A 26,366-nucleotide genomic window follows, 5' to 3' on the forward strand; every position below is an offset into this window, starting at 1 on the left:
ACACTGCCTTGTACTTTGAAATGGAGCTGAACAACAATGCCCAAAGGGGAATTCTCAGAGGGAATGTATTTATGCAGGGGAAAAGAAGTGATTTTTTTTCTCTTTTTTTGCCTTTAAAATGAATAAGGGTAGGACTACTGAACTGTACAATAAGTAATTAAATGATTTTAAAAGAAAAAAGCTACATACAAAAAAAATAAATTCTGAATTTACTCATGGACACAACTTTGCACTGAAAGCCCACCCCAAATATTTTATTTTACTCTTAATCCTTAAGCTTGTGTTTATCAGTTTCTTGACAATCTCTTATCAATTCTACACTGGAAAGGTGGGTTGGGCCTGAGAGCTGTAGTTTCAGATAGTGTAAACAGTGAGACCTAAAAGTTGACCTAAAAAGTATTCCGTAGAAGTGTGAAAATATCTCCTGACCATCTTTTCCCAAAGCTAATTAATTTCAATTAAAAATGGAATCTTTCCTATGCAGGAGAAATATGCATTGCTTTGTTTTTATATATATTTTAAAACTGACTGCTGCTTGAAACAGTATGCTCTGCTCCCCTCCAGTGTAACTAGCTGCCTGGATAACAACATATATAAGCAAAGGTCAGGGTAAAGATCTGTTTATGCAAAGCTAAGCTCTGAAAGAGGAATACTTGCTTTTCTTCAGGTAGAAAGCCAGTTCAGGCATGTCAAGAATTCAAAGTTCAAGACTTAACTGTGAACCATGCTACTCACCAAAGCAATCTCAGCATAATACGGGAAAAAACAGGAGCGAAGCAGGAAAGAAACACCCCATTAGAACATCTACTTGCTACATAAACTCTAAGAGGCTACTTGTCTTAAGAACTATATACAGTCTTTTATAAACACATGCACACACATCTATAGTCATTCTGTAATAATCTGTAAAACATTTAGCTTACAGACCATCAGTTCAAGTCAGCATAGTTAAGCAAAAGTGAAGTAAATGTGCACGGGCCACTAGGAAGCTACAGTAGTGGGTGGTTACATAACCTTATCATAGGAGAAAGTCATCCATATCCCCATATTTGGTGACAGCATGTCCATAGAGGAGCCAGCAGTGTGACGAAGGTGAAATCTCATTTTGATCTCCAGAACTCTTCCACGCCACACACTGACCAGGCAGGACATGTGATGGATAACCTCTAAGGGAATAATTTTGCCAAGGAGGGGATGGGAAGCTGGCTAGTCTTGTTCTACTTTTGGTTATGTAAGGATGAAGTTGCTTCAATTGATTATGTCAGAATAACCCTGACTTAGCAAAGAGTGGGATAAACAATGGAATTCTACAAAATAATGCATCTAAATTTATGTATAATATTATTTGAAGAACAACTGGCACATTATGTGGGTTTTAACATCAAAACCAAGTAAAATTTGGCAAACGTCAGCTTTTGAATTGTTAAATGCAAAAGATTGTTTTGAAATTTAGCAAAACTGGTAATTGTTTTTTAGATCTGGGTGTTCTTTTTGGTTGTTTTTTAAGTGCTGCTTACTTTTAGAATATTTTGTAAAAATTTCCCTGAGGTGAAAAATGTTAAGATAACATTAAGATTAACAAGATATACTTTACATGACTGTGTGTGGGTGGGAGAGGGAAGAGATTGTATGTTGAAATACTAGGCAAATAATGTTACTGGTGACTATATGAAAAGATATAACAATCCACGGATTTTGAGGGTGGTACCATTATGCTTTCATTTTATCTTCTTTAAATTCTTGGCTATGTGTTTTAAAGGTCCTTCTATGAGTTTCACAACAGCACTTCTCAATTTCCTTAAGGATCTTGGAGGGGGGTCGGGGAGGAGTAAAGATTGTTACTTAAACATACAATTTGGAAGAATGGCCCTGACAAGAATTTCCTGCAAACCATAGTCTCTTTCCAGTTTTTCCTCACTGAGCTCCAGGTGGGCTTTGCTGCTGACTCTAATTACAGGCAAAATCAGTAATAGTTGAGAAATTCTATAAATTTCCCCCTCCTTAGATTTCAAGGCCAAAAGAAGCATTTATAATGATTTTAGTCTGCTCTTCTGTGTTAGGAGAACATAGCATTCCATCCAGTAACTTTGTGTCGGATAAAGTTTGACAGTTGGGAGGGAAGGGGGTGTTCAGTAAGATAACTGTACTTGAAGACATCAGGAGAATTCACCACTTGGCTTGCAAATCTTGCTATGCCATTTCCTACTGATTCAGAGAATCAATAGTTAAATGCTGTTAGTGCAATCAAGCCTACCTCAAGAAATGTGGAGGTCTGGAACTAAACTGTATCCAAAATAAGGAGGCAGCCTTGAGCTGTATCCACAATGTGTAACAGGAACAGCCTGCACACAAAAGAGGGACTCGATTGTCTTTGTGAAGTAACCATCTAGTTAGATCCAGTTCTGCGATTTGGAGTCCAGACAACTCAGCATTCCATACCAAAGATCATAGAATCATAGAATTGTAGGGGTTGGAAGGGACCTCAAGAGATCATCGGGTCCAACCCCCACTGCCAAAGCAGGGTCCCTAGGACATATCGCTCAGATAGGCATCTAGACGGGTCTTGAATATCTTCAGAGAAGGAGACTCCACCACCTCCCTGGGCAGCCTGTCCCAGGGCTCTGTCACCCTCACTGTGAAAAAGTTTTTCCGCATGTTGGTGCGGAACTTCCTATGCTCCAACTTGCAGCCATTGCCCCTTGTCCTGTCTCCACGGACCACTGGAAAGGGGCTGGTTGATTCCCCCTGCATCCCCTGCTTCAGATAATTATAGACTTTAATTAGGTCCCCCCTTAGTCTTCTCTTCTCAAGGCTGAACAGTCCCAACTTACTCAGCCTTTCCTCCAGGCCCTTAATCATCTTCGTGGCCCTTCTTTGGACTCTCTCCAGGCGATCCCTGTCCTTTTTATACCAAGGAGCCCAGAACTGGACACAAGATGAAGAGTACACTGTGAGGAAGACTACAAGCTTTCCTCCAGAAGACCCCCAAAAACCACTACCTTATAGCAGCACGCCTGTGCCAGAGGGAGGAGGCTTATGATAATGAATTCTCGGAACTGCTTTGAATAACCCGACCTTTCCTTGTAACTCTTATGTATATGCATGACTTTGTGTAATAAATATCTGACTGTTTGTTGAAACTGTGTGCAAGTTAGGAGGCACTAGCCCCCTTGCACCCAGCGCTGCAATAAACATACCTGCTTTATAACTCTTTGTGAGTTGTGAAGTTTGTTTGTGAGTCACTACCATGAGTGAAATACAGAAATCAAGCATTCAGAAACATACATCTGCACACACTCTTACTGAGAATGTAAGTCAAGTCCACAGATGATCAAGCTTTATTCCCTTTCAGTTCTACAAATGACTGTTCAACAGTCAACTTCCAGTTGTATAAGACTGTTCAACAAAGAGCATGGCACATAAGAGCAACCTCTGAGGTATCTGCATTGAGTGAGGTTTCCCTATGGGCAGCAGCTCCAGCAGGTAACGTGGTCATTTAAGACCTCAACAATTCAGTAATTAGATTGTTCTAGGGCTAGCTGTGCTAATAAGTTATGCTTCTCAGATGCTTAAATGTACTTGGGACTTCAAAACTATGAACACAGTCTTGCAACTAAGGGAAGTGTAAAGAACTGTGAAAAATCAGAAGTTACATACTTAGAATTGTTTGTTTTAATAGATGGTAACAGTAGTAATCAATAGGAAGAAAAATATTATCATATCATTTCAAATAGAATTCCTATGATTGATAATTATCAAACTATTATAAATAATAGCAGTACAGAATAATAGTCTGAAACTACATTTGCTTATTGCTCTATATGCTGTAGTTACTACAAATTCAAAATTAATATTTTAATCAGTGGATGTGTATTTCTCAGCTGTAGATTCTTTTGTGGCTTCTTTCAATTTCCTACTCTAAGAGTAGCAAAGAGCATTTTCTCAGAAACAGCTCAGATGACATAAAAGGGGGATTAGTTAAATCTAAGCTGTTTCAGGGGATGCAATAAGGAGACACAATAAAGCGGAAAAAAAGACTGACCTCATACAAAAACATTTCCCTTTCCTTTCTCATATTCTTTCATAGTGTGTTAGTAAATGTTTGATGGTCATTAACTGGAACATGATGCAGATAAAAAATGAGCTGATAAAAAAAACGCCAACAGTATCATCTGGAATTTACCTGTGCTATGGACTTACGGTTCAGAAAAGGAGTTTCAACAGCAATGCAAGTCAGGGTGGTGACACATGACACAGCAATAGCTGCAGGCTCACTACCTTGATGTATACATGTGCGTGAGCATGTGTGCTGAATGGGGAATAGGTGAAAATAGTTATTCTACCCATAAATAAATAAATAAAACCATTTTCTGTCATAGTCTGTTTCTCTGTTCTTCATAAACTGAAATCCAAGAACTATACGTTATTTCATTTAGGACAGAACTAATGCTGGTGAAAACTGTCCAGCATATTTGCATCTAGCTCAGTTGTGACCTTTCTATGGATCTGGAGTACTGTATTTGTAAATAAGCACAAATGATACAGTAATTGTGCATCTTAAAATGACACGAGGGACTCTGGTATGCTATATGCTATTGCTACAATCCATGGATGGCATACTCATAAGAGGCTTTATGCTTATCTTTAATTAGGAGAAAAAATGAGAGCTATATGAGAATATATGGGTTTACGGGCTGGTCAATACATCCCAATGCCAAGAATTACAATTCCTCATATTCAGGCTCTTTCAACCACTGCAGTCCATAGCTTCAGATTAATGGTTAAGGTCTGTGTGTTCCAGGTACTCTGAAAGGTGATTTATTTGGTCCCCTCAGATTCTATTCAGGAGGGTCAAGCATAGCTCCTTCCCCCCTCCCCCCACCAAACAAGTTTTTTCATTTGTGGAGAAAAGGTGCCAAAAGCAATGCTTTGTTGTATTCCAATTTGCCATTAGTGTACAAACAATGGGCTCCTGCAGACACAGGGGATAATTCAACTTTTCTCAGTCCCTGCTAAGAAAAGAAATCCATCTGTCCCTGGCGGATCTACTCATCTGATAACCATCTGCTGAACTCTCAATGATTCTTGGTGCAACCAGGATATGGCAGCAAGCAGGATGTGGAAAAAGAATGGGGAAAGGAAAAAAAATGTTTAATTGTATGGGGATGGTGGGCAGAGCACTGAAAACTTAACTGGACAATAAAACTCCTGTGGGGCAGAGAAAGTAGGGACTTGGGCTTTCACATGAGGGAAAATTATGAAGGAAGAGATTTTTTTCCACTGTGATGGATGGAGCAGAGAACACACAAGAGCAGCAGCCCAAAAGGGACAGAGAATCTGACCTGTGCTGATAGTGAACAGTTAAGCATTCCTCACAAAATGACACTGCTTCAATGAGAGGGATTCACCTCACATTTCCTATAGCCTAAAGGCTACAGCAGTTCTGTAGGAAATACCTAGTTAGGCTGCCCCAGGCAGTAGAGAAAACTGAGCACAGGTCTCAAGTATCAGCAGGGAATACAGTAAGCAGTGACTAAGTAAAAGCGGGACTGGCAATCACATGTCCATTCATATGTCTAGTGTAATGCCCAAATCAGTCAACAACCTTGAAAACATTCACCATCCAACCTGTAAATCTTGACAGCACTGAAAGCAGCCTTGTTTAATACTCATGTGATCTGTGCAATTCCAAGCACACACAAAAAAGGAAATAGGGGCAAAGTGGATTATAATTCAGAGCGATTGCTCCTGTACTACATCTAAATCTAATCAAACACTCGAGGTGTCTCTCATTTTGTCACTGTTTATGGAGGGAATTTAAATTTATTATGGTTATAACTTCGCTGGGATCTTCTATACCTATCCATAAACTTCTCAGTACATTCTTCTTAGGAGACATGTATTCTAGCACAGAGTACTACAAGTCTTCCACTGTGATGATGAGCCAGCCTAACGGGCACCCCTGAGATTGAACAGTGTAGATGGTGAATGAATTCGGCACAAAGCCTCAACAATTCTTAAAAGAATAAAGTACTCAGCTTTTTTTTTTTTAAACTGGTTACAGTGCCTCAGGCTCTTGAGCACACAAACTCTGCCTAAAGATGAGAGATTGGAATAAGGAATCTGATTCTTTGAGGGCCCTAATATAAAATCTTTTGGGGTAAAACAGTTTTAGGGACAGAGAATAATAACATGCTGTTAGTTATGAGAATCATATCTTCTATGACGTGCTTCTGAATATCACAGCAGTTAAGTGAAGGAAAAAATATTCTCACTGATTTCACTAATGCAGGATCAAACCTCAAACCTCTAAGCACAAAGAGTCTCACTGGAGGCAGTAGGCTTTGAATTAGGCTTCAAATGTTTCTTTAAAGGTATCCTTACAATTCCCTCTCTAATTATTATGTTCCACCCTAACTACAAAGCTTTAAATAGGCAGCAAGGTGTGTGGTAACAGCATTCCTACAGTCTCGAGGAAAATGCACGTTATACAGCAGAGTGACAGAAGTGCTATGCTGGTACTTAAGTTAAAAGTTACTGAGATTGGAATCCTGGCAAACATTCAGGGCACTGCTGTATCAAGCTGAATGAATTAATGTTTTACTAATGACTTGAACTTACCAAGGTAAAATCCTTCTTCAGAAAGGGGAAAAAAAAGAAAAATTCTGTGATTCTGTCTTTACAAAGAACTTCCTAAGGGCGCACTGCTAAATTAGATTCCTTCTACTACTAAAACCAAAACCTAATTAGTTAAATCTGTAAAAGAAAGATTAACTGGAGGAAACCCCAGGGAAAACAAGCCACAATATACTGACTTAAGAAATTCACATCTAGGCCAAACCCAAATTAAAATCAACACAGGTCAAATTAATTCATTAATTTACTCTAACAGGATTTTCACTCAGGTTGTATTATTCCTGGCTCTTAATTTCCTCTTCTTGAATTCTTCAATGCCAATTGAACAGGTCATACAACTTTAGGGAAAATTTGAACATCATCCAAACAGAGTTTGGGTTTGTGAAATAAAACTAATATCTTCCTTTTCCTGGAAAGTGCACAGAGGCAAGAATGGTCCTTAAATTCAAAGATTTAGCAAGGCAAACAGAATACCAATAGTATACCAATTCTTATATCTCTGTTTTCCAGCACACTTGTTTTTCAGCCTGCACAATCTTATACATGTTATGCTTTGCAAGACAAGGTCAAAAGAGATCTCTCCAAGTACACTGCACTTTTTTAAGAATAAGAGAATTCCAACTTCCACAGGAAAACCCCAAAAGAAAGTTCATTGCCTTGAACTCCCCTGTGCTGCTAAACTGATGCTGAAGCAGCACACTTCTAAATTCTTTGCTATGGCTGCTCTTCATCATAACTGTTTGGTAGTAGAAAGGCTACCTAGGGATACTGGATCCCTCTTCTTTAAGCAGGCTTCTAAATCCCCATCACTCAATGGCTATATAAAGTTTCAGTTTCAGCACATTCCCAATGCCTGCCAGCCCACAGCAACCATTTGGAAAATGTCGGTTAATTACATAATGTTATTTAAGATCTTGAACAGGCAGTAAAATCCACCGCATGCTTGCTGATACATGGCTATACTGCCATGGAAAGTGTTTCTTACAATAATGAGAATGTTGTAAATTAAGATGTACTAATTGCAAAAAAATTATGAACATTTCTGTCCTACATTATCCTTTCCATTTTTAATTTAACTTGATTCTTGGTGTATTTTAGTAGGTTAAGCCTCACTACCGTTTCTTGGTGGAAAACTGCCACATATCTGCAGTTTGTTTCAGATGTGTTTATTTCTCTGGTAATCCCATTTCTAAAGAAATCAAGAAACTCCGCAGAAGCAGTTCATCTACTGATCAAATGAACCTTTATGGGAACTTCAGAGACTCTACACTGTCAACCGGCAAGTGGAGTGAAAAAAACTACACTCATCCTGAGGGCTACTTAGAATCCCTCAGTGGAAACGGTGGGAAATCAAACAAGCTGAGATGCTGAGAGCAGGGTTCCTCAACAGCAGCCAGCGGCCCTTCTCTCATTTAATTTACAGACCTCTTTACTCTGAATCAAAAATATTTGCAACCAACAAGCAATATCATTTCACAGGCTTATTATAGCTCACTTTAGGAATTAGTGTCTTTCTACAGGTTCTCATGTCACTGGCAATCAGCGTTACTCCTGAGAGTTCTCAATTATTCCACTTAAGCCTAGTGTGTCTCCTTAATCCCTTTAATTCTTGCATTTTGACCTAATTTTACTGTTATTGTCATGCTTGTTTTGCTTCTAGCTGGGCCTTATTATGTATCATAAGAATATAAAAGCTAAATTGTGGATTATTTTAAAGTAAAAAGCCTGCCAAGCACTCATAATGCTATCTTAAGCATTATCTTCGTTGCCTCTCATTGGACCAGGTCAAATGAAATAATGTCACTATTCAGCTTTGAAAAGCAAGCAGGATTCAACTTTAAGAGCTGAGCTGGTCAGTTCTGTTGCAAATGTATTGTTCTTTAAAAGTGTGATTATCCAGAAAGTGATCTCAGCTTAAAACTAGAAAAAAAATATCTATCACCAGGATAGATTTCCCTTTTATCCAACCAACCCAGCAGTTGGGATGCTCATTCTACATGGAAGACTATTGGCTCTGACTTCAAAGAAAACTGGAACCAAAATCTTCCCACCTTAAACCCTGATCTAAACCAGCGACCTAAAGGTTATTCTGGAATGCACACCTCCTAAGCGGTCTGTTCAAGCCTTTTTATTCTGTGGAACATAGCAGGTAATAGCTCGAAAGCAGAGAAGCATAGGGGAAAAATAAAGAGTGAAAGAGCACACATAAAAATGAGAATTTGTTGGTCCCGTGGTAACTGTGTTTAGTTGGAGAGTGGAACATCAGAGACCAGGCTATGTTCAAAGAAGCATTTAAGAATTCATATACACAGGAGGCAAACAGAAAATTAATAAAATAATAAGTAAGAGCTCACTATGAGGAGCATGGGTTCAAAGCCTCAGAAACAAAGGAATTGCATCTGAGTCTTCCACATCTGGACCCTAACTTCTGTATAAAAGCCAATTCAACCCACACCTGCCTCTCCTTTCCTAATCCAAAACAGTACCTAAACCCACCCCTCCAATTACACTGCTTTGCTTTTATTAAAAATGACAAATAATTCAGGATGGAGAGCAGAAGAAAGCTTTGCTTTTGGCTAAAACTACTATTTGAGCTCAAATAAGAAAAAACAAACAAATTATCATGCTGAATGAAACAACTACCTTTGTTCCTCTCCAAAACCCATTTTGTTTTGTCTGTGCAAAGCAGACCTTTCGTATGTATATATTTTGAAGTTAAAGTGATGTTCAAGTCTGAAACAGAAAATTCAATGATTTCTTGCAGTCAGTCTAAAATGTCAGTACAAAGAAACCAATACAACCAATATAACTGGCATAGAAGACAATGATCTGGTACCTGATTTAGACTTTTTATCCGCCCCATATAATCATCTCTACACAAAATACATAGCTTTCCTCCTCTTTCCTTCAAGAGGTATTAATTGTGCTGTGACCTTGCAGCCACATTCACAACGCCCCCATGAACTAATTATTTCATCTACAGAAAGGTTTATGTTGAGGGGGTTTTATTTGTTTGTTTGGGTAGGGTTTTTTTTTTTATAAACTGCAGTGTCAAACTGCTATTTAAATCCTTTGGTAATACTTACAGTAAGAAGTGTGACATGTGGAAAATTGTTTGGGCACCAACATAGAGTATTTCAAACGGCAGCAACACGCCTGGCAACAGACCAGAATCCAATACACTCCTTGGCACATGGTGGCAAACACACCGCCAACATAAGACGACCTCATTTTTAAGCCAAAGATAAATGTAATCGATGTTTCCTGCCAAGACTAGTGTGCCCAAATTCCATGTGTGAGGTCAAGCAAGGATGCCACAAATAATGCCAAATGATATTTTACCAGTCTGTTTCTTTAGGAACTGTCAGATATTGAGTCCAAAAGCTTGTTCTTGCATTATTGCTGCAGCTCAGCAAGGAAAACACATCAGTGCTATAGCTTTGCAGAGCAGCACCATCAACTGCTTTAGTTTCATGGTTATACTCAGAAGTCTAATGTTCCCCCACAAATGAATAACGCATCACAGAATCACAAGGTTGGAAAAGACTTAAGATCATCAAGTCCAACCACACCTGTCCCAAACTAAACCATATCCCCAAGTACCTCATCTACCCTATTTTTAACCACATCCAGGGAAGGTGACTCAACCACCTCCCCGGGCAGCCTGTTCCAGGCCCCATATACTGCAACAGTGAAATTCATAAAAACATATTGTTTGATTTAGTAAAATGAAGGATGACAGATGAAATAATTGTATTTCACAAACTTAACGGACATTTTCTCTAAGCAGTAGAACAGTGCTTTAATTAACATAGTTTCTTGCATAAACATATTTGGTAGAAGTCTAAGTAGTTTTCCCAGAAATTCAGTTTAAAGGCTAACTTCAGGGAATTGATTTTTTTAAGATTCTCGCTTCAATGAGGATTTAACCAAACGTTAGCACAGGAGAATGCAGTGCTGTGTTAAGGCATTTAGGGATCTGTAGTGAAAAGTTTAAATGAGATTTAGCTAATGATGTAAATCACCAGTTTCAGTGAAACTTGGCTTTGCAATACTTTGGCTTTAAGTCAGAAAAGCTGCCCAATGAGCCTGAAATAAAAAAAAACCCAAAGTCCAACAACTTTTTTCTTTCCTTCCCTAGAGATCCTCACATTCCTAAAACAGCCAAGAGCATCTGTCATTACTTCCCCTTTGAAACCGTTCTACCCTTGAGGCACTGTAATGCAAGGTACTACTTAGCAGTCCTAAAGAAATAGTTTGGAGGGCTACACTTAAACACCAAGCAGAGAAGGGAGTTAGGGAAGGGAGGGACAAATTATGGTTCAAATTAAGGCTGAAGAGAAAATGGATTTTCCCCATTGCACAATGTTTTCTTTTGTTTGTTTGTTTGTTTGTTGGGGCTTTATTTTAGGATGCCCCAGGCCCAGATCAGCATTAGCTCAGGTTTTTTTTTTCTCAAAATATGAAAATTTAATGGAACTGACTCCTCAATCACCAATATGGCACCAGCCTCTTGCAACAAAAGAAAACAAACCTGAGGCACATAACATGAATTTCATCCATGGGTACTGGAGTCCTGGTTTGAAGGTTCCCCAAGCTCCAGAAGACAGATGGGTAGGAGGATGAGGAACAAGCAAGGCTGACTGTGATGACAGCACTAGCCAAGCAATAAGCAGGTCACATTTTAGAAGTATTTTGAATATTTCAGTTATCCACAATGCCTAAAGATTTTTTCTTACGTGAAGCAAAAAATGAAGACAACAGTACTAGTTTACAGAGAAGCTCTGCTCTTTAACTGTCATTTAGGGTACGGCTGTGGTACTGCTACCCCAGTCCCAATGCTCACTGCAGGGCAAGGGAATGTATTTGACTCTGATACTGCTTCTGGAGGTATGGGGTCTGAGCTGGGTCTGAGATTAGTGCCAGATTTGGGGTATGTTTGCTGTATTCTACACAACCCGCAGAATCTGGCCAAAAATTTACCTTAAACCTGTTCAACCAGTTTCACATTATTTGAAACTGCACATTTCCTAACAAAGTATCTTCTACAGATTGGATAGGTGGGCATTTAGATCCATGTTCTTATTTAATTATGACAACTTACTGCAGTGATACCACAAATAAAACAGAGAAGCAAGGGCATAAAGGGAGGGACTTCAGTTTTAACTGCATTGCTAGTGCCAGCTTCTTATGGGAGGAGTAAAAACACCTCATACAACTCACAAGGAATGTAGCATGAAATTCTAGCATGCAGTTTTCTGAAACAGGCACAAGAGCTCAACACACTGGACCTAATTTCTGTGTCAATTTTCATTTCATCCAGATTAGAGCCATTTTGCATGGCTGAAGCACCAACTCTGTGCTTATATTTGGTAGTGCCATATATATCCAGTTTCCCTGAGTTTTCAGTAATATGAAGCTGTTTCAGACACCACAGTTTCTCATTACGTTTATCAGATTTAAGTTAGCCCGTGAGTCTGTTTTTCTCTAATTAACAAGCTCAAGCATTTTCAGCTGGATCTTTTCATTCAATCTAGTAAGTCTCTCGATAATGTGCAAATCCTCATATCATAAATACACCCAGGAGTCCAACTATCAGTCTGGATTTCCAGGGGGTTTTTACCTCCTCACAGGAAAAAAGTAACTCCTGTTTCCCCTACCTCCCCTCAATAAATAGGTTTCCCCTACCTATTGGTTCACCTAGCACTGGTGAATAAAGAATTTTAAAATTTAAACATCAGGATTCATCACTGTCATATGCTTGCACTTGCTAAGAAGAGTTTTTTCTCCACCTTGTGAAATGTAGAAACCATCTCAGAAATTCTACTGAGATTATTTCACAATCTTTTCAAAAAACAATATCCATACTTTCTTCAAGGTTTTGCTAAAAGACTTGTAACACCTCTTCAGTATCAACATGATCATTTTCAGATCAAAATTAAAAAACACCCAAACAGAAAGCAAAATGTTAATTTGCAAACTGTTAATGACAGTAGTTTCTTCCAAAAGGTCACACAGCTGACTTGACAGCATCCGATACACTGCAGTGTCTTCTTGTTTTAACAGAAATGCAAGGGCTCACCCACTTTACAGCAGATCACCTTGAGGCTAAATCCCTAAAAATGAAGAATTAAAACTTTTTCTACCCTTTAAAATATATGAAAGCTGATAATTAATGAAATTGTGTTGAATTTATTTCACTTTAATTACTCTTATGAAACATACCATTTAAAGGCAGAAAAGCACTACCGCCATACATATGTAGGTAATTGATGCTGATGATAAGACTCTTTCAGAGCTTAAAAGCTCAACCAGTTCTTTCTGGTGAAACCTCTAATTTTGGTTTGAATACAGCAGGCCTATGCTCTTCTTGTGATTTACAGTCCTAGGGGCTCTCTTTCCTATTATTCTTAGAATCTTTAAGGTTTGAAAAGACCTCTCAGATCATCTAGCCAAACCATCTGAAATTACCTTACCTTCTTTTGTCTTCCTATGAAACCCATGTCTTTTCAGTTATACCTGGAAAAGTACTGTGAGACAGCCATAATCCCTGAGCTATTACCCATTTGTCTAGACTGCAGGTTTTTCCCTTGACCAGTAAATAAGTAATGCTGTCCCAGTACCGTATTTCACACTCTCAGACCCTAATGCACGATTTGGTGAGCACGGCGTGCTCACACCATGGCACTCACTCCTGCTGCGAGAAACAGAGCAGGCAAGGGGCCAAGAGCTGGCAGAGAGCTGACTGGCTCTTTGCCCATCACTTACCTACCCAGTCTGCTGTTGCCCTAACTTGCTTACTATATATACTAGCCACATGTAAGAGGATAAACAAAATTCCAGATCCACAACAAAATTTACACCGGAGCAGTTTGATGACACCTTGTACTTGACCTCCAGGCAACTGCCTGAGATAACAGACTCGAGTCCCAGTCAGATGAGCATCATTTAAGAGACTGACAAAAAAGCTTCTGTGTTTGCTCATGAAAGTCACAGTGTAACGAGTGAGACAGATCAACCATCAAAAGATGGAGCTAGAGAAAGTCATGCTCCTCTTCTCCAATGTGCAGTTCACAGACCATTAGTAAATATTCCAAGGCACACAGAAAAGTATTTTACAGGCAACACAAGAGGTATGGGGCAAAATCTACTTTCTAATCCATGTTCTTTGAAGAGAGAAGGGACTGGTGGTGTAGGTTCCTCTTGCTGCAGCATGGGCGGACTAGAAGATATAAACTACTTGGGTTGCAAAATGTGTCACTTTGGTTTCGAGGGGTTTTTTAAACTTACTTGAAATAACATTATCTGAACAATAGGAACACATATTTATTCACCGAATCATTTTGAAACCCGTCTCAGTTTCAACTGGATCACTTACGGACTATGGCAGCTTAAGTGAAGTCCCACTTATTTCATTGACAGTATTAGGTGCCGTGCAGTAGCCACCACAAACTCGGTACTACTGCAAAATTCCTGATAGAGGAGACCGCATCCTGAAGCGTGCCATGCTACTGTGGATGTTGGTAGTCTCTGCTGCATCTTTCACTCGGATCATGTGTTTAGTCTGTTAAAATGATCTGGCTAAAAATCAAAAGCACTAAAACAATAGTCTTGGTACCACTGAAATTCTGCCAAAATATACCTGAGCTGGAAAACACTGCCTTTGATGTCATTCTGAAGAGGGCAGAAATGTAGCTAGATTCAATTGCTGGATTTTTCACCCCCTGACGGATTCTAAGACACTGCTAATAAATTTGAATTCTTTCAGACAGACAAATATTAATGTTTTGATCACAACTTCAGCCCTTTCCAATGCAGTTTGCGCACCTTCAGTCAAGCAGAAAATCAGAAATACTCTGAAATGCAACAGAGCTCATTTTTCACCAAGTCAACAAATATCCTCAGGAAAGCAAAGACCATTTTACCATCTAGCTAAGTAGTCTGCAAGATGATAATGTTGTCACAAGTTCCAAAGGCTCTAAAAAATCAGCAAGCACCTTGTTATCATAATGATTCTTTGTATTATGAAAAATAGCATGCTGTTACAACTGACAGGCTGTTACAGCTCTGCCAAGTAGAAGCAGATGTGGCAGGTCAGCTTTCCAATGAAAGAAAAATTCTTGGTGTAGAGTCGGAATATATTGAGTGCAATTTGCTTTAACTACACATTTGCCACTAGAAAGTGTTCAAATAGCATGGAGAGAAGTCTCACAAATGCTGAGTTCTCAAGGAGCAATTCAGCTTTAAGAACCACTGTTAATCAGCTTTAACAGCTTTAACTGCTCGCATCCCATGAAGCCTTGAAACATCTCTAGACTGAGTATTTTTTCAGCTACTAGAAAAAAAATTTGAAAATCATGAAAAAATCATCATGTGGTAACATGTCATAAAAGGATAAAATTACTAAGGAAATACACCACACTGTGCTCCATTATCTTTACTTGGCTTTAAATTTCTCTAACCTGTTAAAAGGAAACATCTAAGGAAAAAAGGTCAAGCATAAAAAACTTTTATCTCACTACGTGTTCTCTGATGTAGCAAAGATTTGCAAAGACATTTTCAAAAGTCTCTGGCCCTTCTGTGCTTGTCCAGAACAATGAACAGGAGAAAATGTTTTAATATCCCGCTCCCAGCAATGGCAAATGGTGATAAAACTGTTCACTCTCTGACAGACAGGACAAATCTCTGTTCACTCATTTTAACACTTATTGGCTGTGCTTATCATGAAGCACTAACACAAGCTGAGTACACATGAGTTGAAAATCAGCTAACTCGAAGCACATTATTAAAGCAACTAATAAAATTCGTTGCCAATTACTCATAGAGCTATATATCACATATTTAAAAATGTATTAGTAACATAATCTAGCCACCTGTTACCACACACAGGAATATCTACATTTAGGAATATCCACACTAAGTTGAGACTTAGATGGAAAAAAAAACCCAGGCCTGTTAATGTGTTTTGTTTACCCCTTAAGCTGTTCTTTTTTGTTCTTTAAATACAAAACAAACAAAAAAACCCCATTTTTTTTCCTCAAGCAAAGAAATACATGCCAATATTCTCAATTAGTTTTTATACTTCCCTTTTGCATCCCCCACAATCCTGCAAAATCATAATCAAAAAATTCACATTGATCACCTGACAAAAATCTTTGACAAGCTATTGAAATTTTTCTTACATTAAGTAGGTAGAGTCAGAACTTGAACGCTATGCAACATGTACATCGGAGACAATGCATCCATATGAATAGTCTTATAGCTGGAAACTTTAAAGGGGTAAGCAACCATAACTGTAAATCAGAATTTGGAAAGTTTCTCAAGATAAAAGCCTTATGAGAATTTATGCGCAAAGAGCGTCCTGGACAGAGAACACAAAAGTAAAACTACAGAAACCCCAGGTATAACTGTAAATCAGAATTTGGAAAGTTTCTCAAGATAAAAGCCTTATGAGAATTTATGCGCAAAGAGCGTCCTGGACAGAGAACACAAAAGTAAAACTACAGAAACCCCAGGTATAGCTGAGTAGATCTGGAGAATTTTGCTTTCTAGGTTGGGTGTTTTCTCATTAGATGCAATTACCACTTTCTCAACACCTCTCTTTGTAATCACCAGAAATAGTCCACTATATGGGAAGTCATAACACAAATCATATTCCAGGAGGTAACATGGTCTTCTCTCAATTGAATTAAGAGTTCTTAAACTCCCAAAGTTTACCTAAAGTCCTTCTCTTTCAAGAACAACAAAAGCACAGCTCTTGTTAGTACTCACCACCGTCTTCAACCATGAAATGAAAAATGTCACTGGTGGCATTGTCACCTCCTCGTAAAACGTAGCATATCTTCATATCATCAATATCAGCTGTAAAGAGTCAGGAAAAAATAGATTTTATTTTAGATGCTGAAGGTAGGAAACTGTTTTTATCAAAAAACTTGACATGCATTAAATAGTTTAGGTTCAACGGGGAGAGGTCAGGGTTCTCCAGCAGAGCTCAGGAATTTCAGTATTAACAGCTTTGAACAGATACCATTCATTCTCCCACCTTTTACTTCCCCTCCCCAGTGTCCTCTTTCAAGATGAATTTACAAAAAGAACTAAAAGGAATAATGAAAAGACGAGCTCAACAGTCAGACCTATTTCATATGTTCGGTGGTGCATTTTCTTAAACAGAGGTTTATCTCCACTTAGATACTGATTCTTCCACACATCCCAAGAAGTACTGTAGAGGTCAGAAAATCTGTGGCTGAAACGGGAGCAAAACCCAGGCTATTTTCTATATTAAGTTCTACTCTCCATTCAAGAGGCAAGACAAATTTGTCTACACGCCCTCCTCCCCCTGCAACTAGATTACTTTTGGCATGTGGTCTACCTCTAGGATAGATACACTTCAAGCAGTAGAGAGAGTTTAATTTCTTTAGACCCCCACAAAAGTGCCCTCTCCACCAGACCATCCTTCTAACCAGCATGTTTTCAAACAAGATGGCATATAATCATATATACTGCTGAAACACAGTGGTTTAAGAACCCAAACAAACGCAATTAGACAGAGAAGATGTCAGTAAGGAAAAAAAATGAATGCACCATTTTGAAGCATCAATTGCAATAAAGTATGTAAAAGATAAAAAATAATATTGTGTTTTCTGGCTTCCTTGAGCAGTGATGAGAAACCTTTTTTTTGTCAGTTTCTTGAAAGACTGCTATTAGTAAAAAATCCGTGTCTGATTTTATTTTCTTTTTAAGAAAAAGTGTCAGAAATTAATAGTATTGAAGTGGAGCTCAAGTACCACCCAAGTTCTCCTCACACGCTAGGCTATATGCATTAGTAAAAAGAGAAAAGCACTTTTGTTAGAGGCCCTCAAAATCCTCAGTTCCAAAAGTAGCCAGACATCTTCTAGCGCAAACAAGTTAAGAACACTATCAACAAATACATGTCACTGAAGAATCTCTTCCATAAATGTTTGAAAGTTAAAGATCAAAAATTCATGGGGCTGTAAAGAGGACGCAAACAAATACCTCTTCATGCCAGTGGAGCAAATAAATCTTTCACCCTGCACACACTTACACAACTATTCAGTTCTGCCCATGCGGGTAGTCTTATCAAAATCCACGATTCCAATGTATATAAAGATAAGCATTGGAGCCAGTGTTTGCAGGAGCAGGACCACTTCATCAAAAAAAAAAAGCCAGTTGTCATCAAAGCATCTTAATTTTTTCCTAAAAATTGCAAAGAAATTATCTGTTTTCTGTTCATTAAAAACAAGTTCAGTCACTTGGCCAATTCTACACTCTCCTTTCACAGTTGATTAGGTTGTGCTCGTTTTTATTAAAACTTGCCTAGCTGTAGGCACAAATCATTACTATTTAGCAGGGTACAGTGCCTGTAAATATTACTGTGATATTGGATTTATCCAACATAACTCTGAAATCCATCCAACATAAGCTTTTTTTAAAAAATACCATTTTCTGCTCTAGATCAGGATGATGATTTCGTATTAAATTTCTGCAAAACTGATGTAGATATTAAAAGTTACATATATTAATATATTCTTTAAGAAACAAATGCACTTTGCAAAATAATTCACTTATCTTTCTGAAAACACTTCCCTGAATAAGAAGATAGGGGTGAATGCTGAAAATCATTGCTTGAAAAGTGCTGTGTATTTGGCTGGGGTAGCCATGTAAGTATGTTAGGCCTTGGGAGGCTACATGGAATGCTGAGACATCAACCAAGCTGTATTATTGCCATTCAGATGCTTACTCTCCACTACTCCTTCGCCTTCTTCCCGGTGCCTCAGCATACCTGCAGAGCTGTGGGAGGTGACCTGGCCCTTACTCACAAACCCACGTGGGACTGGGGACTCCCAAAACAGCATTCAGCACTGTACATTCAAAACATTATCCAAACCTCAGCTACCTACTTGTTATAAACCACTGAACTGCTTTAAACGTGAAAGACTTGACAGTTCCTTAACAGACTTTGCCCACTTTTAAACAAATTATCTAATCTTAATGAATATCTACTATGAACAAATTCCAGCCCTGACTTGCAGAGACGAGTGCAGTTTGATTCTGCAAATGCAATGCTCTTTCTACGTATTTTTGTTCTAGGACAGCAGAAGACTGGAAATTACCATGCGTCTTTCTTTAAGATTTCTCTGCATTTACAATCACCAAATTGTAAATATAAAGCACAAGAAAATTGATAATTAATTAGAAGGGCTTCTTTCAGGTGTAACATGTACTTGAATAAACTTAGGAACTACTTAAAAGTATTTTAAGAATATTTTAGTTACTTTCACTTGTCCACCTTTCAGATTATCTGAACAATTAAATAGGAAAGAATAAAAAGCAGCAACCACTTGCAGAATTTGAGGACCTTTTATCAATAAGTTAATTCTTCCACATGTTAATACCCACTTTGAGAATTCGTAATTAACTCTATGAGCCTCGGGAACAAAAGTTTACTTACTGCACTTGTGGCAGAAGTATTTGATGCATATTAATTAGAAAGGCCCACACTGTTCCTGAACAAAACACACAACAAACCTCCTTGATATGCTATATTCTGCCCAACCACGTTTTGACTGGAGGCTTTTAGCTCATCTTGCAAGCTAGGCAAATTTCTTGCCTAGCACTTGATAAAGTTTTGCAAACATACTGACAAGCAATCTCCTGCATAAGGCAGAGAGATGTTTGCTAGAAGGTCCTTGTACCTTCCCTGCTGACTGAAGGCCAAGTAACACCTTCACTTTGGTCATCTGAAAAACGTCCACCTGGCCACATGGCACAAAAGGGAATGGAATATGTACCTATCCTGAGTGCCCCCTCCTCCTTGAAAAAAAATGGAATGTTGCTGTGCTATGCAGGGGTCTGCTTTCCAGGAACATGCACTGAATAATGCTACATTTTCCAAAGTAAGAGAAAACCCACTGAAAAAATTATAACCTGCTTATTTGCTTACTTCTCTTTTCTCCAGTTTCTCGCTTACTCTGGCAACAATACTTTTAATACTACTTGCATTCACTACTGAAGCCTTACATTTAAGGAGGTGTGGTGGTTCCCAAAGCTTAGGCATGGTTTGGTCCCTCCTCATCCTCGTTTTCTGCACTAACACAGCAAAACCTAGGACTCCTTGGCCATTCTAAAGTTTGTTGGGCCTGTTTGCACAATGTGGTATGTCTGACAAGAACATCACTGCAGCCAAGACTGCAACATGGGATACATACCAGTATGGGCTCTGTGAAATGAAATACGGCCAACTACAAGTATTCATCACTAGCCTTACCACCTCCACAGCCCACCCTGCATGGGCCCATTTAATTTTGAGTCTCCATGCAGTACTGCTGTCTCCTTACCCCACAGCTGCACGGTGCTCCAAGAAACCTCAGTTGATTTTTAATTAACCAAGTATTAAATCACTGCAAAGCAACATGAAAAAAAATCTCTAGAGAATAGCTAATATCCCCTTTTTGATTAAAATTTCTGCATATCCTTGTGCAGAGGCTTTATTTCAGAACATACACCGCATGTGGGTTTTGTCCTAATTATACCATCTAGCATTTTATTTCCATGTAAAAAGTAAGTACCACTGACATAATTTTAAAGTATTTACGTTACCTTTTAATTTACCACAAACACTTTGTGGTTAAAATTTGTGTAATTAAGTCAACAAATGCACTCATAATATATTGTTTTCCCATGTATGGGAAATAACTTTGTTTTACAATTAAGTGCACTCAAGCTGTGTAGCAAGTGATACCCTAGCCATGGCATGACTATTGGTTAAGAATAGCTTGGCCACTCCTGTAGCATTTTCTAAATAAAACTCTTTAAAGAAGGCACTCAGCCTCTAAAGCTCTGGAACCACGTGCAGCCCAATTCTGTTTGCCAAACTTCTACCACCCATAAGAGTCCAAATGACAGCTATTTGGGATGTAAGCTCTCCAAAGTGGAGAAGCTCCTTTATTCAGGGTTTGACCAGTAGACCCCCTTTCCTTTTTAGAGCTGTCACAGATAAATAAAATACATGGAATTAAAAAATAATAAAGCCATTTTAAATAAACTTGCTTTTGGAAAGTTTCTCACATCAATTATTATAGAGATTTGCATGAACAAAACCATTTTCAGTCATCTAAAGAAAGCATGGAGTAATACCTTGGGTGAACTGGCTGATGCTATGGTTGCCTCTCCCCAGGTGGATCAAGAAGCCATGTCGCGGACCCTCTGTGATTCTGATCTTAAGGGTAGCATGTAAACTGTCCCTGTCTTCCACTTTGAGCACCTTGTTGGTAAACAGAAACCCGATGTGACCTGTGGCCAGAATACGGAGAGTCTGAGCACCCTTATTTATTACAATTTGAGGGACACTGTTGTCCACCGCCATTATTCGAATCTTCATAGTCTGAGGTTTCCTCGTTTCAAACACAGTGTTGGGGAAGACGTAGAAATCAGTGTGAGTGCCATCTGTGATTGTGAATGAGAAGCTATCCTCAACTGATTCTGTGCCATCGTGTTTGTAGCTGATTAGATTTTCATTCAGATCTTGTTTAGTGAAGGTGGTGACTGGTTTGGAGTTATTGAACATGATCTGACCATGAACTGGTATTTGAGTGATGATAAATTTTAGCAGTGCATCAGGTGTGTCTCTGTCTTCTGCAGTCAGTTCAAATGGGGTTATCAGTTTGTATTCATTTTCAGTCACCACCAGGTTATGGATTGTGACAACAGGTTTCTTATTGTCCACATCACTGATAGAAATTCTGAAAGTACGAAATACGGGGTTGTAGCCATCAGTCACCTCAAACTCAAAGCTGTCCATTTTTACCTCATCTTCAGAAGTGTGAATGTAATAGACTTTATTGCCAGCTAGTAGGAGTTGGGTAAAAGTGGAGATGGGTACACCAGGCTGATCTGTGCATTCAAGATGACCACGGACAGGGGCTCTGGTAATAGTGAAAACTAAGTTCTCATCTGGACTATTCAGGTCGCTGGTGCTAAGCAAATCAGTAGTGAGGGTTACCTTCCCTCCTTCCTTCAAAGAAACTCCTTTGCTGATTACATCTGGGAAGACAATATCAATGCTACCTATTGTCACATAAAAGTAGCGGTCAATGAGAGGATTTATTCCATCAGTCACATCAAACTTGATAAGATCGCGAACTCCTTCTTGGCCAAAATGCATATATTGAATTAAATTTCTATCCACTTCATCTTGGGTGAAGTTCATCCCCAGGGTAATATTCTCAACTCCACCTGAAGGCTTAATTCTCTGTAAGAGGCCTTGTCCTGGCCCATATCTTATAATATATGTCAAGGTTTTGTCTTCAGAATCCAGGTCAGTAGCCTTCAATATTCTGTTATGAATAGTTCTAGTTTCCCCTATTTCAATCTCCAAACCATCATTGATGGCCATTCTGGGTGTCTCATCATCTACAGGAATAACCATGATGAGTACCATTTTCCTAACAGTATGTTTACCATCTGTGAGTTTCACCTCAAAACTGTCCTCCTTCGTCTCAGAGTCATCGTGTTCATAGAGTATGTTGGAACTCTCTGTTATCTGATCCAAGGTGAAGCTCTCCACTAGGACAGTTCCATTAACCAGCTGGTTCACAACATGGCCATGCCTGGGAAGCCTGGTGATTGTGAAAATTAACTCATCAGCAGGGACATCTGCATCAACTGCATTGAGGATAGGGGTATCAATAACCAGGCTCATGCCTTCCATCACAACAAACTCGTGCATGAAGATTTCAGGTTCTTCATCATTGACTGGCATGATGACAATGGGAAAAAAGTGCCTCTGAGAAAAGTTAATGCCATCAGAACAACGGAAAGCAAATCTGTCTTCAACAGGCTCTATACCCTTATGTATACTTTGGACATAAAAAATATGCCCTTGGCGCAGGTCTTTCAAGGTAAAAGCACTTATAGCTATACCTGCTCTGGATTTTTCAGATCCTGGGGCTGGAGAGATATTTTCTATGTACCCGGATGTAGGCTGAGCAACAATGGTGCAGAGTATATCATCACGAGGAGTGTCCGCATCTTCAGCCCTGAGGTGAGCAAGAGTAATGACCTGTTTGCCACCTTCCGTTACCATGAACTGCTCCCCCACAAAAATCTCTGGTACTTGACTATCAACAGGAAGAATGGTCACCAAGACTGAAACTCCTTGAACAACATTGCCTCTTACACTCCACTCCTCAGACAGGTCGGACAAGGTAAGGTTGAAGGTATCTTCTTTGGGTAGAAGGCCGATTTCACCACCCGTGTGAGCATATACCACAGCACCATCCAGCAGATCTCTCTGGGAAAATCTCTCTGCAGGCACCCCTTGGACAAGAATGTTCCCGTGCTGAGGAGGATCCTCTACAATGAAGGTCAACATTAAGTCATCTGTATCCTCATCTGTGCCCTGAATTACATTAGCAGTGATTTCAGCAGCACCATTCTCCAGCACATCCAGGTAGGAACCAAGAGTGCCTGCGGGCAACCGTAATATAGGAACCTCATCATCAACTGGGTGCACATTCATTTTCAATGTGATGGGCACAAAATGAACCCCATCACTCACATCAAGCCTGCAGATATCACTGTTAGTCTCGGCTCCACTGTGCACATACACCACTCTCCCTTGTCTGATATCTTCCAGGCCAAAGACACCTCCTGGAATCAAACTGTACCCAGAAAGCTGCAACTGGCCATATTGAGGAGCCTGGGTCAGGATAAATCTGAGATGGGCAAGCTCAGTGTCTGTGTCACTGGCATCCAGCTCACTTGGACTAAGGACATGGCTGCCTCCCTCAGGCAAAGTGAAGCCAGTATTAGTGATTTCAGGAGGCTGGTTATCCACAGGTTGCAGGTAGATGGTGAAAGTCCCTTCGGCTGCATTGCCAGCTGCATCTTGTACTTGATACTGAAACTGAATCAAATGAGGAGCCACCCCCAGTTCTTCCTGTGGTGGACGATAAGATATCTTGTGATGATTAATCTGGGCTTGGGTGAAGTGACTAACTTCCACCGAGTGATCCTCAGTCAGCACAAGGGATCCAAGGCGGGCTCCATATACATCTGGAGGGTGGTTAGTGTCAGTGTCAGTGGGGGGCTGGGTTATTGTATAGCGGAGTTCACGGTCCCCTGAATCCTGATCTGTGTAACACAAGTGCTTCCTCCGCAGTGGGGTCACCTGCTGTTCTGCAACAATTAAGTGCAGGCTGCTGCTACTATGCAGTTCTGGGGCTAATCTGTCTACGGGGTGTACTCGAATCACAAAAGTCTGTGGTCCAGAGCGGTTGGGTGGGTCATTGTCATCCTGGACTCTAAAAACAAACTGGTCCAACAAAACCCCAGGGCCAGGGCTGTGAGGCCCAAAGTGGTGGTAATAAAGACGCCCTTCCACAATGTCCTGCTGCAGCCACTCTCTCACTGGCTTTTCATAGATTAGGGAGCTCCCTGCTAAACCTGGCACCCTCCTCCAAGAAAAGCCCTCGTCTTCTTCCTCCTCTTCCCAGCCAGGAGGTGGCTGCACTTGACGGAGGAGAAGCTGCCCAGCCGTGGGGCCAGACTCCACTGTGAAGAGCAGAATGGCATCCTGCGAGTCAATGTCAGTGGCACTAAGAGCACGGGTGGTGATGGGCACTGTTTCACCCTCAGCCATTGCCAGCCCCGTGTTAGCGTTGAGTAGGGGTGGCTGGTCATCAGTGGGCACCAGGGTAATGGGGAAAAGGAACTCAACACGGTGGCGAGAGCCACCATCTTCCAGTCTCAGCACCAGGTTGTCACTTAGTGGAGACTCACTGCCATCATGCTGGTATATGACCCGACCTGCTGCAAGCTCAGCGACCGTGAAGTGTTTACGAGGGGCAGCAGATGCTGGAGTATCCTCCAGCAAAGTGAGGTGGCCATGCCTTAGCCCTGCCACCACAGTTACACGCACCTGCTCAAGGTCATCCTCATCACTTATCACCAGGTTAGGGCTGGGACCAGGGCTTGAGAGCGGCCGCGACTGCCCCTCATAGAGCACAAGGCCAGTGTTACGAGTCACCACAGGTGCCAAAGTATTCATGGGCTTCACCACAATCACGAAAGCAAAGGGCTCTGAGGCAGCACCCTCTGGGTCCAAGACTTCCAGTTCAAGCTCAAAGAGCCGTTCCCGATCCGAGTCCTCTGTGGGTGGCTGGTAGGCAATGCGTAGCTCCCTCACATCTCGCTGACTGAAGGAGGACACAGGCAAGCTCCGGTCGTCTGTGCTGACCATGTGGCCCTGGCCAGGGCCAAAAGGAGAGGTGATGTTGAAGAGCAGCAAGTCTGGCGGTGACTCAGTATCCTCAGCTGCCAGCATGTCGGGCGTGAGGGCAGTGAGGACAAACTGGTCCACCTCCATCATAAGCATGGCCAAGAAGCTGGGTTTGGGGGCCACATTCTCAGTCCCAGCCCGGATCCGCACCAGCACCTGGAAGTACTCGCGCTTCAGTAGTGCCCCACCACCGGCTGCCTCCCACAGCTCTGCCACCAGTGGCACCAGGTCACGGTTGGGGGAGCCGCCGGCTGCCGTGTGCCGGTAGCGAAGCCCCAGGCGCAGGAACTCCTCGCAGTCCCACATCGAGGTGGGCACCGGGCCGCCCCCCGCTGCCTCCCCTCCTGCCGCCGCCGGCGCCGCCGGGGGGTAGTTGAGAATCTCTCCGTAGCGGGGCAGCCCGGCCAGCGGTGGCAGCAGGCCCACCCGGCAGCGCTGCCGGCCCGGCTCGAAGGCGAACTCCAGGCTGCGGGCGTCCAGCGGGCTGCTGGTGCCCCGCAGGCGCTCCACGGTGAGGGGCAGGTTGCGGGTGACGATCTCCAGCTGGGTGAAGAGCACCTCCACCTCCAGCACCAGGGGCAGCACCAGGGCGCGGCTCGGCGAGTCGTAGCGCAGCTGCAGGCGGACGCGGTCCCGCGCGGGGCTGCGCCCGCCCAGGTGGGAGTACTGCACCTCGCGGGCCCCGAAGTCGCAGGGGAAGCGCCGGGGGCTCAGGCGACCCGGGCGCTGCCACAGCGGGTCCTCGTCCAGCACGGTGAGGTGGCACCGGTCACCCGGCTGCACCTGCAGCACCAAGTCCTGCGCGGGGTCCAGCCAGGCGGAGCGGCCCAGGGGCACCCGCATCCCGCGGTTGGCCACCACGATGGGGGCCGTCTCCGGCGCCCACGGCGAAGAGTCCGCGGCGCTGCCTGGCGGCGGCTCCGGCGCCCCCACCCAGATGCAGCCAGCCAGCAGCAGCAAGCCGGCCAGCTGCCGCCGCGGCGCGACGGGGAGAACCTGCATCGTCCTTGATGGCTGAGCGAAGCGCCGGGAGCCCCCGGCAGCGGCGTCTGCGCTCCGCTGGGACCGAGTCGCGGCCCCGCTCCTGCCGCTGGCGCAGCCCCACCAGACCCACTCGCCTCACGCCCACGCTGCGCTCTGAGGGGAGCGCGCCCCGCTCCGGAGGGGAGCCCCGCGAACTGCGAGGTCCCACCCTGCGCCTCCGAACGGCCAATAGACACCTGCAGGGGGCGAGGCTATCTGGCGCGATTGGATCGAGTGGTTTGCCAATCATACAAGTTACGGGGGGATAGCCCCTCCTTCCCCCCCTCCTCCGTCCCTCGGCCCTCAACAGGTTGTTGAGGAGGAGGCGCGGGGAAAGCGGCGGGCAGAGTGGAGCCGAGTCTTGGCCGTGCGGGGACGGGGACGGGGGCGGGGACGGGGGCGAAGGGAG

The 26,366-nt window shown here is 41.9% G+C and overlaps 1 protein-coding gene across 1 annotated transcript in view; it reads right to left on the reverse strand.

Moving 5' to 3' along the window:
* The window catches only part of FREM2 (FRAS1 related extracellular matrix 2), a gene marked incomplete at its 5' end in the record, with an annotated part of 127,672 nt that extends 101,736 nt beyond the window's left edge, over window positions 1–25,936 (reverse strand). Inside the window, 2 exons of the mRNA XM_084279278.1 lie at window positions 16,408–16,497; window positions 20,791–25,936. Of these exons, the coding sequence (XP_084135404.1) occupies window positions 16,408–16,497; window positions 20,791–25,936 (5,236 nt within the window). The remainder of the gene's footprint in view (window positions 1–16,407; window positions 16,498–20,790) is intronic.
* Between the last annotated feature and the right edge of the window lie 430 nt (window positions 25,937–26,366).

The sequence above is a fragment of the Gallinula chloropus genome (assembly GCF_964237585.1).
Source record: "Gallinula chloropus genome assembly, chromosome: 1".
In the NCBI taxonomy this organism is placed as follows: domain Eukaryota; kingdom Metazoa; phylum Chordata; class Aves; order Gruiformes; family Rallidae; genus Gallinula; species Gallinula chloropus.